The 15,359-nt window shown below is 42.4% G+C and overlaps 1 protein-coding gene across 2 annotated transcripts; it reads right to left on the bottom strand.

The window, feature by feature from the left end:
* Positions 1-2,885: 2,885 nt before the first annotated feature.
* On the bottom strand, positions 2,886-14,774 carry arhgap35b (Rho GTPase activating protein 35b). 2 transcript variants are annotated; one of them, XM_069146718.1, is made up of 7 exons: positions 14,500-14,774; positions 7,956-11,849; positions 7,423-7,564; positions 6,926-7,003; positions 6,602-6,733; positions 6,282-6,387; positions 2,886-5,636 (listed from the first exon to the last, which is right to left on the bottom strand). In XM_069146718.1, the coding sequence occupies exons 2-7, from the start codon at positions 11,673-11,675 to the stop codon at positions 5,225-5,227; spliced, it is 4,590 nt and encodes a 1,529-aa protein (XP_069002819.1). In that variant the 5' UTR covers positions 11,676-11,849; positions 14,500-14,774; the 3' UTR covers positions 2,886-5,224. The 2 variants fall into 2 exon arrangements, with proteins under 2 accessions (XP_069002819.1, XP_069002818.1); XM_069146717.1 differs by lacking the exon at positions 14,500-14,774 and adding an exon at positions 13,834-14,484.
* Between the last annotated feature and the right edge of the window lie 585 nt (positions 14,775-15,359).

Here is a 15,359-nt window from a genome sequence, read left to right as displayed (position 1 = left end):
CGGCTTCTGTTATTATCAACAGGTTTGTTTGCAGACTGTTTGAATTAACATTCATATTGAATTAACAGATAAACAGACAAAACCAGGTGTCAATCAGGGAAAAGCCTGAGAAGCATTTTAGTGTTGTACTTATTTAAGTTTGCGCTAATTTATATATTGTTAGTTAGTTTAATCTGCAGCAATGCATCATAGTCTATGATACATCATATATTTGTGTCAATTCTGTTCTGTGACGAGGCATTTTCCAGGAGATTTTCGAAACCAATAAATGAACCTTTTCTCGTTTAGTTTAGCAGAAAAATTCACATTAAAAATCACAGAATTCTGAGGGATAGTTTTCACTGGACAAGGAGGGCATGAACATTTTTATTCTTGAAATAACTAAAGCTGTGAGACAAATGTAGTGGAGTAAATACAATATTTGCCTCTGAAATGTGTTGGAGTGGAAGGATAATGTTGCATGTTATGGAAATACTCAAGTAAATTATAAATACATAAAAGTCCTACTTCAGTACAGGACTTAAGAAAATGTATGTCATTGCATTCCACTTTTGTCCATATAAGGTTCGGACACGTGAGACACAGATCTCAAAAGAAATATATACAGCTCCCAGCACAACACTTCGCGCGCACACACACACACACACACACAGTTTGGAATACAGGCTCTCTTGTATAAGTTTTATTGAAGTCTTGGGCCATGACTAAAATACCACTAATGACATCACTATGACATCATCTGGGTTGTTTCCCCCAACTTCACAAAGCTCCTCAAGACGAAGGAAAAGTGTTAACAAGCTCCTCGTGACATGGAAACTGAAATACATATATAATATCAAGCCCTACTAAATACGAGTACAGAAAGCCATACTTACATGTAGAGAGGACAGATAAGGGAGTTATAGAATTTACAAAGTCATGACTGTGCCGCCCTTAACGTTTAATGATAGATGCTGTAAAACATACAGTCATACTTATAGCCCTTGAAAATACTTTACACACCATCTCTATCTGTGAAAGGAATAATAATCACGTAAGAAACATATACAAAATACACACACACACACACACACACACACAAGTGGCTGGGTACTGGCTCTTAGCAAAGCCAGATTTACACAATAAACTATGATAAAATAGCAACCACCAACAGTGTTATTTACTCACAAAGTATACACGAGCATTATACAAACAGCAACGACCACTAACAGAGTTGGTATTCAGACAACGCAAAGGCATCAAACTAGCAGTTGATAATCATGTCTATAATAATGTACATTTAGGCCTACAGTACAGTGGCATCCTACGTATAGTTTACTTTCTTATTTTTCTATTCCTGGTATTTTTTTTATTAAATATTAACCCTTTTAACCGTTAGAGACCCAGCAGTCTTTCTGGTTGTTTTTTTTTACGAGGGGCAGAGGATCTTTAGAGGGAGACAGCAAAGTAAAGAAAGCAACAGTAAATGTCAACGTAAAAGTGGTAAACAATATCTGAACAAAGGGAACCTGAAGATATTTTTTGCAGCTCAGCAGTGTGTGTCAAGATATTCAGCCTCCTTCCTGACGAGCAAGCATGACCTGGTTAGTATGACACCAGTATTTCCTGTATGGCTTTAAAACTGTGCAGCCAGACTAAAAGACAGTAATGCCGACGGCAGGTCTCTGAGGGCTCATGTCCTTTTATGCCTCATGTAAAGCACCTTCATATGCAGTGGTGCATTACATGTGCTCCATAAATAAAGTTGCCTTACCTTGTTAGCATATCTCCACCCTGTTGCTGTTAGCGGCAAGCTCCTTCTCTCCTCCTCTTCTCCTCCTCTCCTCCAGCTTGATAAAGTTAACTCCCGTGCTGTCTTGCTACTAAAAACGTCATTTCTGGCCAGGCTGAAGTTTGGAACCTAAGATCCACTATTAACCCCTTTATTGAAATCAAAATATCATTACAATATAAAAATAATAACGAAAAAATAAAACTTCTTTTTTATTTATAGTTGTGGCCATGCAGGTATTTTACTCTCCGCCAGGAGGTGCTGCAGGACTCTGCGCACACTTACCTCCCACACCCTTGCTCATGTGATTGAGACGCCCATCTCTTTCTCAGCTCTACAGCTGTGCAGCCACAAGATGGCAACACAACATTATTATGTCCGACCCCCTCCACAGAGGTTAACAGATACCGTGACGAAAGTGTTCTCCCAAAAGAGTGCAGTCACTCATGTCGGATATGTTGTGAATAATTGATGTTTTTCTGTCACATGCACCAGTGCCGAAATACTATTGCTCCTAGTTACTATAGTAGAGGCATTTCAGCATGTATGTTGAGTAGAATTAAATAATAATAGTAAAAAGAATATTAAGCTATCATTACTAAGGATGTTTCATGAAACGTTTCACATAAATGTATCTTCTTTGGAGACGTAATATAGTGATTGTTACACTTTGTATGAAATACAGCACAGCGGACCAGCCCTATAAATTCATGCTTTGCCCTGCTTGTTTACCAAGCTGTCAATCAGGGATATAGTAATAATAGGAAATCACCCTCCACTTTTCCACAGTTAAAATATAGATAATAACAGCCTTATCTACTGTCAGATGGCAGCAGGGTGTGAAAGGGCATTTCAAAAACTATCATTAGCCCACCCCTCCATTTTCACACAATACTGAAATTTTAACCAACAAAACGGGATGCTTGATAATTCTTAATTCCTAGGTCTGCACTTTTGCAAGAATATGAATTAATCTAACTGTTATTGTGCAGTTAAAAATGCACATATAAAAATGAAGTTTCAATCTTATTTCAAACTTGTGATATCAGTTATCTCTTAAATTGGAAAACAGATCAATGAAAGACACATACACATGCACCACAAGAAAGCTAAGGACAATTTTACAAGATTTAATTTATTAACTATTATACAGTTCACATAAGGCCTTCATCTTCAAACCTATTCTCAGTCAGACAAATTCCATGGTTTGCTCCTGGTGCACAGTACATAAACTTTCACGTTTCAGCTATTTCACTTTAGTATTGGTTTTTCTTCTCGTACTAATTTCATGTTTTAAAACAGGGAGAGGCTTTCATCCTTTTCCCTTGGTGTGTTTTTTTTTTTTTTTTTAAATCATGCACTAAACTTAAGTGGCCTTGAACCATTCACAAAAATTGTAAAAATGGACTTTCAATCATTGAAATACACACTAGAAATGTTTTCTACCATTGACTAAAGGGTGGTGATCCCCAACATACAAATAAACAACCATTATAGAGTAGTATGCACTCACTTTTTGCTCACTGAATGGCAGATTTGCCAAAGTTGTGTCAGATGTCAAGTGATGCAGTAACATTATATACTCCCAGGAATCGCGTTATAATGGGACAGTTGCTTGGTTGGTTCGGTGAAAGTCGAAATGTTTACAGCTTCGAGCTCCGAGCGGTTTGAGAGGAGCCCTCATTTTAGTCTAACAGATAAAATGACTGACTTCCAACAGCATTACGATTCCAAAAGTACCAGTTATTGATGATCCCAAATACGAATACCACCAATGATCCGACTATTCTGGTCTTTGTTGCAACCAAGAACCACAACAGAGCCACAATCCTCCAGAGCTTGCATGTCTGTTTGTCCATTTTTTTTTCTCACCCTCCCCCATTGAAGAGACAGTGCTTCCTCTCACAAGTTTAATGGTTAAAGTTATCAGGCCTTCATTGACAGTGCTACCACTGAAAATGTGCTGCTTGTTTTCAGTGAAAATGGAGGACAATACTCCAGCACGAAACTAACTAGAGCAGGTAAACGGCCACTGGTGCTTCCTGAATGTATTCCATCCACAAGTATTTCACGTCTACTGGTCAATGTAAAGCAGGACTAGCTGTAACAGTGCGTTGAGAATACTAAACCTCCCAAGTTAAAGGTCCTTAATATTACATGAATACAAAGAGCTCGGTTTGATAAGACAGCCACAGCAAAACATCCAGCAGCCTATCGTGTTTCAAGCATTTGGTTTTCATAGACACCAGATGGTAATGTAAATTTGTGTTACGGCGTGACTAGGTTACACATTCAAAAATGGCAACATTTCTCCTTCACTTGACTGATGGCAGGCAAAGCCTTCTCTGATATTATGGCCTAATTAACCCAGATGTCCCTAAACATCTACTCTTATCAACCAACAGCTAGAAAGAGGACAAACAAGACTAGTTATCACATGGCTGGATGAATGAGGAACATGAGTAGAATCAGATTTCCCATCGACCTAAAATGGGACCCCTGGATCCACTTAAAAGACCATAAGTTTTTACAAAAGGATCTTGTTTCACAAACCTGCGCCGATGCCACACTCAACCACTAAACAAACAATATGGACAATTAATCAATGTGGCATTTCTTCATATTTAACACTACACTATCAAAAAGTGCTTCAGATAAGTTTGTGGATACAAAAAAAAAAAGTTTGATGTAAACAAAGTTTGATCTGCCAGAGCTCTGTAGAGGCAATGGGTATGGCTGTTTGAACTGTGAAATTAAAAAATACACAAGAAAACAGCATGTCAAATAACCCTTTTGATGGAAGAAAAAAAAAAGAAAAAAAGAACAACAGTGATCATTAAAGTGCATCCCTGGATGTGTTATCCCCGTCCCTTCCCTCTCCATGCTGACCCCTCAAGTAGAGCCGATGAGAGACACCCAAAAGGCAGACACAGAGGAACCTCTGCTATGTGGAGCAAACTGCTGCCCAAAGGACCTACAGAGGACCAGTCTATAAATCCAGTGGCAGTACTTTCAAGAGAAAAAAAAATAAACTAAAAAGAGTTTTACACAAAATAAAAACATGGTGGCCACAAATCATTTCTTCCAGCGTGGTGTAGAGGTTTCTATTTCTTGGTAGTGTAGGATAAGTGGTGGCTGTTTGCAGACAAGAGGCTTGCTGTGACAGTAACCCCTGTCCTCCACTCCTGACCTGACATCCAATTCCAGGCGATCACAGGCTCAGAGAACAGAGGAAGCTTCACTGATAATGGTAACCTGCCCCTATGCACACAAGTATGAACACAAACGGCAGGTTGGGGAAGTTTCTTAAACACTTTCTATCTCCCGTCTTCATAATCTAGGTTGTCCATGATCAAAAATGTGATGTGCAAGTGCACATGTTTTGTTTCTTTTATAGTGTGTGTTGGTGATAAGGTCCAGCATCATCATGGGCACACATGGTTTCATTGTCTCTCACAGTGTCTCCTGTTCAGCAGGGGAATGATGGGTGTGGGGGTGCTGGTGGAGGGGAGGGAGCAGAGACTGCAGGGGAGACTGCGGGGTGGTGGGCGGGGACTGCTGCAGGGGGCTGAAGTGTGCAGTGGTGTGGGGAGGCGAGGAGCGGTAACAAGAGTAGGCAGAGCTCCCGCTGAGGGTGGTGGTTGGGGAGGCGGGGAGGCCCGCAAGGCCAGTGGGGGATTCGAGGAGGGGCTGGTTGTAGAAGAAGAATGCACACTGGTGGATGAAGGTCTCAATGATTGTCTGGTAGGTGCGTGTGGCAGTCAGGGCGTCCATAGTGGTGAAGTCTGGCCTCATCAGCGTGGGCCAGAAACAGATGGACAAGTTTTCACTGGTCATCAAGTTCAACCTGCTCAACTGGCCCACCCTGGGAAAATAAACCAATTTATTCATCCTCATCATATGGTGAGAAAATAACAGAAGAGTAACAATACATGAAAGTGATTAAAAGGTCCCAGATTGTATAAATACACATCTCCGTTGCTTTTTTTTTTTTTATCATAGCAGATCTAGGTGCTATATAAATACTGTGAAAGTTTCAAAATGCTCAGTCCACAGAGAAATGCACACAGCCTGCATTCAGCAACTGTGCTTTTTGGATTTCAGTACATTTGTGAGGTCACAAACCTGCCCTGGTGTCATAGGTGCACCCTTAGCATGGCCCACTGTCTAATCTTTTATGTGGAATAAAGCACAAAGCCAGCAAGCTACAAGATTTAAGGAAACCTGTTGATGGCCTGGACGTGCGTCAGTCATTAAAGAATCAGAAGAGAGAGTCATTGATATCAAAGAGCCTTAAAGATACAGACATAAAATAACCTGTTCTTGATAGAGCTGGAGAGAGAGGCTTAAGAAAGGAGATGTAAAACTATATTGAGATGGTTCTTGGTACCTAAAACCACAAAAATATATTTTTATTGACATGAAGAATGCAAATAAAGTAATTGAGAAGTGTAAAAAATAAAATATGGGACCTTTAAATGGAGAAAGGAAAAGTAGAAGGGGAACTTACTTGTGTAAGTGGCTCACTACATATTTGAAGACATCATAGTTCTCCCTGGGGAACTTCCTCAGGACATCCTTCATGGTATATAGCCTCTGTTCTCTGTCATTGATTTCTGCACACACAAGTTTTTATCATTAAAACTCATCATTGCATACAGTAATTTAGAGCTGAAATGTCTCTATCATAAAAAAAATTATTGTCAAGACTAAAAATCTAAAACAGAGTAAAGCAGGGCTGCCAAAACCTTCCCTGCCCTCTTCCCTCCTAAAAAAATAATCGTTTTATGTTGTAGTAACGACCCTCCCAGCCCAGCAGTGTTTGCTTACTGAAAGCATCCAGTAGGTCCACCTGCAGAGCACAAGGCACCAGGGGCTCAGGCAGCTCAGAGAAGAAACTTTTGAGGCCTCCAGCCACAGTGTTTATGGAGAAGTCTTTCTCCACTAGGTCTAGTCCGTGGTCTACAAAAGGAGAACAACAGAGTTAAAGGGATCGAGGGTGAAAATGAACCCGTCAGTAGCAGCTGTCATCAGGACTGAACAATCAGTTACATGTCACTTTCCTTTTGGCACCACTCTGTTTGTGTTTTGATTAGGCAGTCACATAATTAAATATCAAACAGCTGGTTCAAACAAGTATGATGAGCCACTCACCCTGTTCAAACTGCCGCTGCATGCTTTCCATCTCTGACTTGTTGCCACTTACGCGGTACAAACCTTCTGTATTCAGGCCTGAGGGGAAAAGAGCGCAGTAGAGAACAAGGGGGAAGATGTGGGTGGGAGTGTCACAGCAGGGAAACAAGCGAAGCACTAACACTTCAGTAGCCTCTTTGCAAACAGATGTAAAAATATAGAGGCTGGCAGTTTATGTAAGAGTACTCAACTTAATACAACCTTGTATTACTTTCACATTGTGGTCATGAATAGGTGCAGGGGTTTAGGGGACCTAACAATAGACATGTTTAAGATAACTAATCACCAACATATTATTTTCCTTAAAGATATGTACATAGGGTGAAAAATATAAACTGCTAAATGGCCATTGTCAGTATTTCCTCAAATAAAACTTTAAATTCCATTTTGCATGCATCAGATTTACAGCGGCACAACACAGACAGTTAAAAGGAGGTTTAAAGACAAAAGGAACCTACCTGTTGTCTCAATGAAGCGGACACACTTCTCGATAAAGAGAGGGATAGGTCTGTCTGGGGATACCACATTCACGAGGGGCACCCCAAAGTAATTGCTCTCCAAAGGCTTGGGAATAGCTGGACGGGGCTTTGGTCTTGTTTTCTGTGAAAGAAGAGAGACAAAAGACTCTATAAGTGTCTCAAACGGATAGTTAGCCCAAGTGGCAGGCCATGTGTTGTGTGCCATTAGCAGCAAATCAGGAATCCCTCACGTTCAATCCAAAACTTGATGTGTAGATCCTCCCGAGGCATTATAACAGTTTAAACATGCTCACTCAACAATGACTTTAAAATATGTGTGATAGTGCTACACAGAATACTAATGTCTAAAGGCTGTATTAATGAAATTAATGTAGTTCCTTGTGAAGGCAATAGCTGTTGCAAGAACATGTAATTAACAAACAACATTTCTGTTAGAGATTATGGACAAATATATTTTTAAAAACAGAGCTTTTATAGATTAAAACAGAAAAAAAGGGTGGTATAGTACACACCTTGGCTGTTCGTCGCAGGCTCTTCAGAATGTTCCTCTTCTTTGGGTCCTCACTCTCCTCGTTAACAAGACTCTCACCTTTCAGCGTCCCAAAGTCATCTTCTTTGGACTTCGGGAGTGCTCCCATCTCATCGTCGCTGCCTATGAAGCTTGTGCGGAAGCTGCTGAACTTGCCCAGCCGCTTGGAACGGTCACGGTAAAGACGAGGCTTCACCCCAATGGCCGAGAACTTCCTCCTTCGCTCCAAAGAGCTGCTGTCCGCTTCGCTGTCTGAGCCATTTCCATTGGAGTGCATCCTGTTGGAGTTGCGGATGGTGATGATTTTACCTTGCGTGCTGTCATGTGGAACCGAGTAGATGATCTCCTCATTGCTAGGGCGGGGTTTTGAAACGGCGTCAATGGGTTCAGCATAGTCTGAGGGATCGTAGCCCACGTCCCCGCCAGGAACCCAGGTAACAGCAGAGGGCAGGGAGCGACGATGACCGAGTGTATCAATATATGGGTTACGGCTCACCTTCCGGAAGTCAAAAGTGACTCCTGGTTTGACTCTCACTTGGGGGGGTACTTTGTTGTTGAGTTTGTTCTCAAAGTCCCTGATATCTGAGATGACAGAAATGTCACTGGAATCCAAGTCAGGCAGGTTGAAGCCCCCACTGTGAGAAGTGAGTGTGCCATCATAGTATGGTGGAGACGGCTCCACATCATCCTCTGAATCCAGGAACATGGTGACAGGACTGGGAGAGCTGCAGCGTGGCGAGTACACATTTTCATTGGTGCATGCTTCAGCAACATTATCGTACATGTGTGTGGCCTCCACAATGTTGCGTTTCTCCACCACCTCCATCAGAAAAGAATGGAACATTTCTATCCTGTGCAGGCCTCCCACCACCCCTCCGGATCCACAAACCACACTATTGAAACGACCCTCAATCTCATGGGCTAGTTCCTCACCCTGGATGAGCTGTTCACAGGCGTAGTCGCTGTCAGTCAGCTCTGCCTGGCTATCTCCCACTGCCAAAAGCTGAATTGGTATGATGTCCTGAACCTCACACAAGAATGCACACAGGGTCTCCAGGGAGGCTTTTCGGGTGACTGAGTACACGGCAATGTAGCCGTGCACTAACCTGCTCTTCCGCAAAGTGAAGGAGGCGTGGTATGAGAGCAGCGACAGCTCGATAGCCAGCTTGTGTCCACCAACTGTCTGCTCCAGCAACACAGAGGTGCCACTATTTGACATGGGCCTGCAGTGCTGATGCATTAGGAAAGGGGACAGGAGCTGCTCAATGTCATATGAGTCTCCACACATTAAGCACATGACAATGCGAAGGTCTGCCTCTGGAGCTGGCTGATGAGGAGAGTCTCTTAGACCTGGAGGCTCTGGAAGGAGAGGTGGGGAGCTGCTACTAAACGATGTGCTCCTCCTAATATCCAGAAGGCCCCTCAGCACCTGGTTAATTTGAGTCTCATTGACATTATGGCCGTAGCCCACACCAGGGGAGGCAGGGTCTAAAAAGCTACACTGCAGTCTCCTTGCAACCTGCTGTCCCTGTGTTATTAGGTTTAAGGCAGTGTCTCCACCTATTTCAACATAAGATCCTACACCTCTTTTAGTGACTAAAAGCAGCGATGTTGGCAATTGTGCCAGCTGGCTATCCCTTCGACCTAGGGTTGATTCCCTAAGTCGCTCAAGGCTTTCAACCACATAGGAGAGGGACTCTTTTGAATTATACAGACACAGACATCCATGAGGGGTGAAAGTAGGGGTGTGGAAGGAATTTACTGGAAGACGTACATTTCCCTCAATGGGCCGCAGCGTCAATTCATACATCTTCCCATCTAGCACATACCAGTCATCGTTTGTGCAGAGAGCCCTAATCTCATTGGCGAATTCTCTGGCCAGTCCATCCTTCCCCAGTATGACAAGGTTTATTCTGTCAGCCTTGGTTTCTCCAAAATGAGCCTTGACATCGAAAAAGGGGTAACATGTGGGGAAACGTGAAGCTAAGAGTTGTTCGATCTTAGAGTCGCCACAGTGAGGGCTGTTCGGGCAGGTCTCCTTGGTGGGGTGATACACGAAGTGGATATGCTTCAGTACAAGAGCATCTCTTTCAGCAGGAAGCTTTTGTAGCACCTTGAACCTCTGTTCCTCCCCCAAAACCTCCTGTATCGCCCCCATCTTCTCCTTGCTTGGCTTGGCATCCACTTCAAGCTCATAAAAAAGCTCAGAGTACTCCAGTAAAAGCTCCTGGAAGTCTTCCTTAGCACGGTCAATGATCTCCTTCTGATGGCGGTTGTACAGGTCCAAGTATTCTGCCTCCTCAAGCCACTGGTAGAACTCTTCATTCATGATGAAGCTGCGGGCCTCCTCCCAAGGTTTACCAGGTGTCACGAAGGGAGAGCAAGCTAACTTATGCTTAAACTCCTGTCTCATCTCGGCCCGTCTGCACTCATTACGCAGATGTTCCAGATGGGCATTAAAGATTTCCTCCGCTTCAGCAGTCTCCAGTAGGTCTGAAGGGATTCGCTCATCTTCCATGTTATCGATGTGAGACGTGTCCTCCCATGGTGAGTCCTCCAGAACAACGAACCAGTGGGCAAAGTGCTGCTTGGACTCCAGGACTTTCTGCACCCCAGACCAGCTCAGCTGATCTATCTCATCCAGGTCAGGCACCAATGAGCTAAGTGCTAAAGGAAGAGTGCTCAAGTATATTTTGCGACGCCTCTCGATATGTTCCTGCTTCAGACGATAGACATGCTGTTGGAAAAGCTTCTTGCATTTAGCCGTTCCCTCCAAGAAGACATACTCTTTGTACTCTGGGGAGGTGTTCATGCGTCGACTGGTGTTTAACCAGGTTTCATTATGATTCTTTACTATACGGTTGATGAGCCATTCGTAGCGATCCTTGGCAGAAGCGATCTGCTGACTCTGGAGTTTTAGGGCTTCAAAGTACGGGATGATCTTGGGCTTGCCCCTGCCCTTATCAATAAGCTGAACCAAAGTGAGGAAGGCGAGGTCCACATTTATATTTGAGCGTGCGGATGTCTCAACAACAGGTAGACTCTTTTTCGTGATAGCAAAGGTATGTGCATCTTTGATGTAGCGTTCGACTCCTTCATCACATTTGGTGAGGACCAGCACAATGGGCTTCTTTGTCTTGCTCAGCTGACCATACAGGTTTGTGATAAATTTCAGCTGGTCATCAAAGTTACGATTCATGCCCCGGCTCACATCAACACAAAGCAGGAAGCCATCAACCTGCAGTTTTCCCTCTGGCATTTGTTTTTGCTCAAAGTCTTGCTCCAGACCCAACTGATCTGTACAGAAGTACATGAGCTTCTCTGCTGAGGCCAGCTTGGTTGCAGCTGCTCGTTTGATATAGGGCTGCATGGCAGTGCTACGGTGTGGCTGAAATGTCTGATCATCAATGAATTCAGTTTGCTCCACAACATGCATTCTGCACTCAGGCCCCTCCTCCAAAACCCGTGCCACCTCCCCCCAAAACAGAAAGTGATCATTATTAACAACTCGACCCCCAAAGTCACTGGTGCTCAACACTGATGTGTGATCCAGGTAGAAGTCATCAGCACTAGGTCGCACAAACCTATTACACAAGCAGGATTTTCCAACTCCACATTGACCCTTCTCCTTCTCTGTTCCTGACAAACCCACCACAATGAGGTTGTAAATGGGAGATCGGGCATCTTGTTTTTTCGCCATCATAGGCTGCTGACACTCATCCTGCCATAAACAGGCACTGTATAAAGGAGTTCACTTGAATGTTTGTCCATAAAGTTGCTGATACACAGAGATCAGATTTCTCTTTCTTCTGCTGGCCTTCACTTACAATAAATAAAGATGGAGGTTTTTTCGTTCAGTCCTTGTATGAATCAAATCCTGTAAAAACAAAAAACACAAAAGAACAAAAAGGAGATCAGACAAACTGAGCAATCAGGGAAAAAAAAAAAGCATTTTAATTTAAAGGGGCAAAAAGTAGAAAAACAATAATGGGGCAAATCTAAGACCCTTAACCCTAGGAAATATTAAGCAACTATGATAAAAAAAAAAAAAAAACAGATCAACATGATACATTATCCTCTAAAAGACATAATCGTCAACTTGCATATGGCAGTATATCTCTATCCAGCTTAATAGCTGAGTGATCTGTAATAATAAAGGATTATAAAAATGAGAAGAGGCACAGTTTACTCCATTTTGTGAAAATTCTGTTTGTTTAGAAAAACTATACCAAAGGAATGTATTATCTCAATGGTAAAGGCCATGTATAATATTTAAGAGTAATCAATGTTGGCTCTTTGATTCCAAGACTGTGGCCTTGTTCATTTATTTGAGTCTGATCATTTACATTTAAGCAATTCATTATAATTTGTGTGAAATCACTGCATTAATATTATTACTCCAGAAACTGAGTTGTTGTCAAACACCTTTATAGTTTTTGGCATTGGATCTAGCCACCAGCAAAAGCGTAATGAAGACAAATTTACAAGAGTAGCAGTGCTGACCGGTCATAATATCTCCTGGCAGGGGCCAAAGACTTTAGCTATAATGTAGTGTTGGCCAAAATTAAGAAAATAATTTCAGATAAGGAAGAGCACTGATTTTTGAAAACGTCATTAAAATGATTGCCTGATATGCGACAACTATTCTCTTTGTTGAATCAATCTGCTGATTATTTTGTCAAACAATTTAGTTTAATCATCATGCATCCCATTTTCCATGAACACAAGGTGGCACATTGTGAAAAGCGGCACTATGTGATTTCACCGTTTTTAAATTTCACTTAGATTGTTCTTTTACTATTAAAATTGGTGAGTCCTTCATCAATCAACTAGTTTACTGATCCAATTATTTCAGCACTGGTCCACTGACCTCAAGAATTCCTATAATATCAAACACATAAAAACGTTCATCCTGGGAAAACATTGTGGGAGTGGTGGTCTTTAAATGACAGTGTCAGCTGATCAGTCAGTGGGGTGACAAGCATTAAGATGACTATATTGTAGGCACCTCAGTCTCCATTTTTTTGGGCCCACCTAAACACGCTCTCAGCCTAAATGAAACAGCAGCTGTCAGCTACGTCTGCATGGACAAACTGAATGAAGACCTGAGTCCGCCACACGTGCAATCTATGCCAAAGGACAGTGACTCTGCTCACCCTGTTACTGTCCATGCTTCCATTTTTAGAGCACTGATTAATGCTTTCATCGTTATAGACTGATGCAACTCTCACACAATAGCTCATAACTGCAAAAATGACCAACTGCAGACTCTTCCCAATGTATAATAAGACTCCCTGGAGTCACACACCCTGACAAAAAAAAAAAAGATGAATTACAGGATTTTATTGCCATGATTAACCTGTCACATGAAGTGACCACACATTAGAGGCAAAACAGCTCCGGTAGGGTCAAAAGCGCCCATGGGCAGTGCACACACCGCTCAGCTGAGCTAGGCCTGATACCCAAATGAGTAGACAAGTTATTTGCAGATAAAAAAAAATTAAAAAAAAAAAAAACCAAGCTGCCCTATGTGGCACCATCAAAAACAGCTCAATAAAACAGCTCACCTCCGGTCGGTTTTCGTCTACAAAACCTACTTAGTTGGACAAGATTTTGTAACGTTACAGTGCAGCACAGGATTAACAGTTAACATGGGCTTCAGGGTGCAGAGAGGGGCTGACCACGCCAGGCCTGCTGTCGACATAATGAAATTGCAGCGCCAATGTCTGGGATAGCCTACCTTCTCCACGCCGACACGCAATGTTTAAAGGGAAATGTATTTACCCAGCTGTCTAGCAGTCGATAGTTTCACAAGGAAAGAGCTGATAAAGCAGAGCAGGGAGAGCATGGAGGATACATACCATCGCATTTCTCTCTTTCTCCGCTTACATCTGTCAGGCCAGCGCTTGCCGCAGCCCTCGCCGCCTGATGTGTTTAAGCGAAAGCCGCAGAAGATAGTACGGCTCGTATCTAGTCACGGATAATACTGATATTTACTGCGATTTGTGCGACGGGGTCGTTAGACGTACAAATCCATTACCCATGTCTGGATTCTCGTGTTCTGCATCACTGTTTTTCGTTGCAATTTAAACACGGGGGAGCAAGAAATATAAATGTCCCGAACAATAGAGCAAAACCAAATTTTGTTCTTGCAAGGGTTTGTTTTTCCTTCGTGCGAAATTCAGGCGGATCTCAATCTGCTCGGTCGTCTTCGTCTCGGTTCACCACGTTGCTTTTTCAATAATTATTCTGTCCATTGTTGTGCCCACATAAACGCCGAGCCGGGCCGCGCACATGAGACAACGGCGAGTTTGTTGCGATCGTCGTGGTGTTTCGTCTGAAAATATGCCTCCACCGCAACAAAAAACTGCTCATGCCCCCGATCGATTTGGGAGCAGATTGCGTGTGTGAAAGTGGTATTTCTGTCAGCGTAAACCGATAATGGCGGCGGCCCTCCTCCCCGGACCTAGTTGTCTTTTCTTTGGGAAAGGGAGCTGTGGAGACAGAAGCAGCGGAGAGGGACTCACCCAGCGGCGCTTTCACACAACTGCAGCAGGTCGCCTCCTGCAAAGCTCACCACGAACTGCTGCTACCAATGCAGGTCTCCATACTCCAAAAAAAAAAAAAAAAAAAAAGAGGGATCATTTATCAGCATTCGGTCCCTATTTCAAAAGCACGTTTGTTCAGTACTTGACCGAAGAGTAGCCGATCCGGACTAAAGTATCCACGTTATTGTTGCGTTACACCGGATAAAAGTTAGGCTGCTTCTGCATCTCATCTGCAACCTTTGTGTGTCCTATAGTTTGATGTGAGCTAGCCGACAACATTGCTCCTCTGAGCGTTTTAGAACGACAATATCACACAAAGTGGTAACTCGTATATTTTATTTAATTTATAGGTCTATAGAGATGTCAGGAGTACTCAAAACAGTTTAATGGCATTACTCAAGAGTTTTCATGTGACATTAGCTGGTAGCGTGTATTGGTAGGCTACATAGCCTATCGATAGATCTTATATCTAGATCCACATATCTGCATAGATAGATAGATGGATGGATGGATGGATAGATAGATAGATAGATAGATAGATAGATAGATAGATAGATAGATGGATAGATGGATGGATGGATGGATGGATGGATGGATGGATAGATAGATAGATAGATAGATAGATAGATAGATAGATAGATAAAAGCTGGAAAAAATTTAATTCAAACTTTGATTTTTGTTGTTGCTGTTAATTGCTTTTTTTTTATTATTATTATTTTTTTTTTTAATGCTAGCAAGTAATATTAAATTTACATTCTCCAAAATCTCCTTTTCATTCTTTTTGGCTGCACCTATGGTGAGAAGTGGAAATTGCAGCTTTGTTTAAGGACTTCACTTCC

The sequence above is a fragment of the Embiotoca jacksoni genome, unplaced genomic scaffold (assembly GCF_022577435.1).
Source record: "Embiotoca jacksoni isolate LCO1_2020_lvr unplaced genomic scaffold, fEmbJac1.0.p SCAF_13, whole genome shotgun sequence".
NCBI lineage: Eukaryota > Metazoa > Chordata > Actinopteri > Embiotocidae > Embiotoca > Embiotoca jacksoni.
This window is presented reverse-complemented; position numbering and strand designations above follow the sequence as displayed.